This window comes from Mandrillus leucophaeus, unplaced genomic scaffold (genome assembly GCF_000951045.1).
Source record: "Mandrillus leucophaeus isolate KB7577 unplaced genomic scaffold, Mleu.le_1.0 Scaffold43, whole genome shotgun sequence".
Lineage (NCBI taxonomy): Eukaryota > Metazoa > Chordata > Mammalia > Primates > Cercopithecidae > Mandrillus > Mandrillus leucophaeus.
This window is the reverse complement of record NW_012104587.1, coordinates 816,696-819,941: the sequence shown is the minus strand read 5'-3', so window position 1 is coordinate 819,941 and position 3,246 is coordinate 816,696. Positions and strand designations below refer to the sequence as shown.

Sequence of the window (3,246 nt, the reverse complement as noted above, 5' to 3'; positions counted from 1 at the left end):
GCACGATCTCGGCTCACCGCAACCTCCGCCTCCAAGGTTCAAGCAATTCTCCTGCCTCAGGCTCCCGAGTAGCTGGGATTACAGGCATGCACCACCATGCCTGGCTAATTTTGTATTTTTAGTAGAGACGGGGTTTCACCATGTTGGTCAGGCTGGTCTTGAACTGCTGACTTCAGGTGATCTGCCCGCCTCGGCCTCCCAAAGTGCTGGGATTACAGGCGTGAGTCTCCGTGCCCGGCCAATAACAAAGTTTTAAGTGGATATTCAGGCTTGTGGTCACAGGCAGGAGGGCCTGTCAGGGCTCCACAGCCAGCTTACGACAGCTATGACAGGGTCAAGGCTGGACAGGCAGTTTCCAACGCCCCAGCCTGTGTGGCGAGGGGACAAGTAGACCATCTGGGAGCCTGGCTGAAACACGGGGCCTCCTCTTGAGGTGTCTCATCTCCCCTGGCCCAGAGCCCAGGAAGGAGGGCCCAGTGTCTTCTGCTGCCTGAGGAGCCACAGGAGTTAATAATTACGGGGTTGAAGGAGATAGCGGCTGTCCTGGGAGGTGGTGCCTCCCTCCCAGGCTGCTGCTCTGAGGAGATAGCAAAGGTTAGTGTGAGGCCCAGCCTAGTGGGGGGAAGAAGGCTCCTGCTACCTCCCTTCCCAGCACCCTCCAGAGGGATCCTCAGTCTGGCCTTCCAAGCATGGACTCTTCTGAGGAGCACGCCAGGTGCCCCGCCCGAGGGACATGCCCTGTGTTCCTGGCCATGAGTGCAGGGACTGTCCGCTACGCCCCATTAGGCCTGTGCCCTGCACTTGAGGGGAGCTTGAGAGAAGAGCCCTGGGGCACAGACAGGTGAGCTCAGGACCTGCGGCATGGAGGGGAGGGGGAATCTTGACGAGCTTCAGGGCAGCCGGTGTGAGAAGCTGGGCTCAGAGAGTCCTAGGGAATGGCTCTGACTGTCTTGTCCAATTTGGTGGCTGTAGAGAGGTGGAGACTGAAGCTCAGATAGGGCAAGACACTCGTCCTGGGTCACACAGTGAGCTGAGGTCAGACCTGTAAGTCCAGAATCAGGGCCTGGGTCATCCAGGCTGACTGTCTCCTACTCCTCAGCTGCCTTCAGCCAAGGGTCTGTGGTCAAGGCTGTCAGGCTTGGGATGTAGCAGGCAGAGGGGGATAGAGGGAGGGAGGGTCAGGAGGGCAGTGGCTTGTGGGCAGAGGACACAACCTTTTTTTTTTTTTTTTTTTTTGAGATGGAGTTTCGCTCTTGTTGCCCAGGCTGGAGTGCAATGGTGCGATCTCGGCTTACAGCAACCTCTGCCTCCCGGGTTCAAGCGATTCTCCTGCCTCAGCCTCCCGAGCAGCTGGGATTACAGGCATGCACCACCACGCCCAGCTAATTTTGTATTTTTTAATAGAGACAGGGTTTCTTCATGTTGGTTAGGCTGGTCTCGAACTCCCGACCTCAGGTGATCCGCCTGTCCTGGCCTCCCAAAGTGCTGGGATTACAGACGTGAGCCACCACGCCTGGCCCAGACACAACTTTTATTTCTCCCTTCCCTGCCACTGGCCAGGCACCTATAGCCTGTGCTCAGGAACCTCTTGCTGCCTGGCTGCACACAGCTGCAGCTGCCAGTGAGCTTCTAGTTTCTGGATGGTCTTTTTGGAAAACTGGTGTAAGAGGACTCAGCCCCACTGCCCCTGGCTGTGTGATATCTGGCAAGTTCCTTAACTTCTCTGAGCCCATCCTTTTTGGCTGAGGAGCAAGTTCAGCTGAGCAGTAGGGTCCTCCCTACTGGGGGAGGCAGTGAGGCCTAGGAGTCCATGGTAGCAGGAAGCATGGATGACAGGCTATTTTTGGTTAGAAATTGAGTGTCGATGCTTTCTGAGTGGTGACCACACACTTGTCCTTCGAGACCTCGCTCAAGGGCCTCCCCGGTCCACCAACTGTCCCAGGCTGAGGACTCTTCCTCCAGGGACATAGCCCTGAGCTGACGCCTCCTCCACCCACTTTATCTCCCACTGGTCTGGGTTGCCATGACTTATCTCCTCCCGGTGCTTGTGAAGACTTGAGGGCAAGGGCCCTGTGCTGGGTTCCTTTTGTGTCATTTTCTCCTCCTTCTCTAAATAGTGAACAAAACAAGGGCCAGGAAGACAACAGTTGCTCAAGACCTACTGATGAGGGATTCAAGCCAGCAAACACATGTGGACATCTGCTTTGGGTGGGCCAGACCCTGAGCTGGGCTGGGGGCGGGGTGAGGGAACACAGCTCCAAGAAAGAGAGAATCCCTGCCCTCTGGAAGCCATGCCCATGGAAACAACTGCCCTGCTGCGTGATGGCTATGGGACGCCTGGGCTGAATGATTCTAGAAAGTTGGAAGGGATGCTATGGAGAACTGCCAAGGTTGTTCACTGCACAAAATGCTGGCCAAGGGAGCAAGCAAGGCATAGAATCCAGCCTCGCCTCCACTCTCCAGATTCCCTACCTTGTTGTGCACTATGCCCAGTGGGGAAAGAGCATTGTTGTCTATTTGTACTCTGGACATGGAGGTCTTAGAGAATACCTCCCTCATCCTCCATCCTCCATCATGGAGCCCCAGGAAGGCAGAGCCTATGTCTGCACAGTTTCCTTCTGGGTCACCAGCCCTTGCATGGCCCATAGACTATGCTCAGATGGAGTGGCTGAATGTATGAATGAGTTGAATGAATGAATAAAATGTGTCCTCAAATGAAGATCTGACTAACTTGAGCCTGGGGCCTGAGTCAGTGGGCCTGGAGGGGTTCAGCACTCGGACCTCTGGTAGCACCTAGAAGGGCAAGTACCTCCCCCCAAGCTCCCAGTCCTCCCCCAGACAGGGAAGGTGGGAGCCATGGTTCCTGGTGGGAGAGAAAAGGGGTTCTGCTCTTACTGGTCCAGTCCCAGGCTGAAGTTGAGACCAATGATCAGGACTCAGAATGGGTGGGACAGAGGAACTGAGGGACAGGTAGACCAGTGGTCTGGGATTCAGGGAAAGGTTTCACGGAGGATGAGGAACCAGACAGGTGTGCGTATGTGTGTGTGTTGGTGGGGGTGGGGTGGGGAATACTATCCAGAGGGCAGATGGTGGGTAAAGGCAGGGATGGGCACAGTGTGTTAAGAGGCAGGAGGCTGGGTGAGGAGAGTTGGACCAGAAGTGGAAACTCCTTCGGGGTAAAACTCAGAGAGTAGGACTCAGAAAACTTGTTTCGGGTTTGTCCCCTCCCCTTCCCAGCAGGCAGGA

General features: G+C 55.7%; 1 protein-coding gene across 2 annotated transcripts in view; it reads left to right on the top strand.

Moving 5' to 3' along the window:
- The first annotated feature begins 618 nt into the window (after nt 1–618).
- Nucleotides 619–3,246, top strand: part of RAB3IL1 (RAB3A interacting protein (rabin3)-like 1) — a 23,244-nt gene continuing 20,616 nt past the window's right edge. Inside the window, exon 1 of one of the 2 annotated variants that reach the window (XM_011993351.1) lies at nt 619–841. In XM_011993351.1, the coding sequence (XP_011848741.1) occupies nt 690–841 (152 nt within the window). In that variant the 5' untranslated portion in view covers nt 619–689. The remainder of the gene's footprint in view (nt 842–3,246) is intronic. The other variant, XM_011993350.1, reaches the window with a different exon arrangement.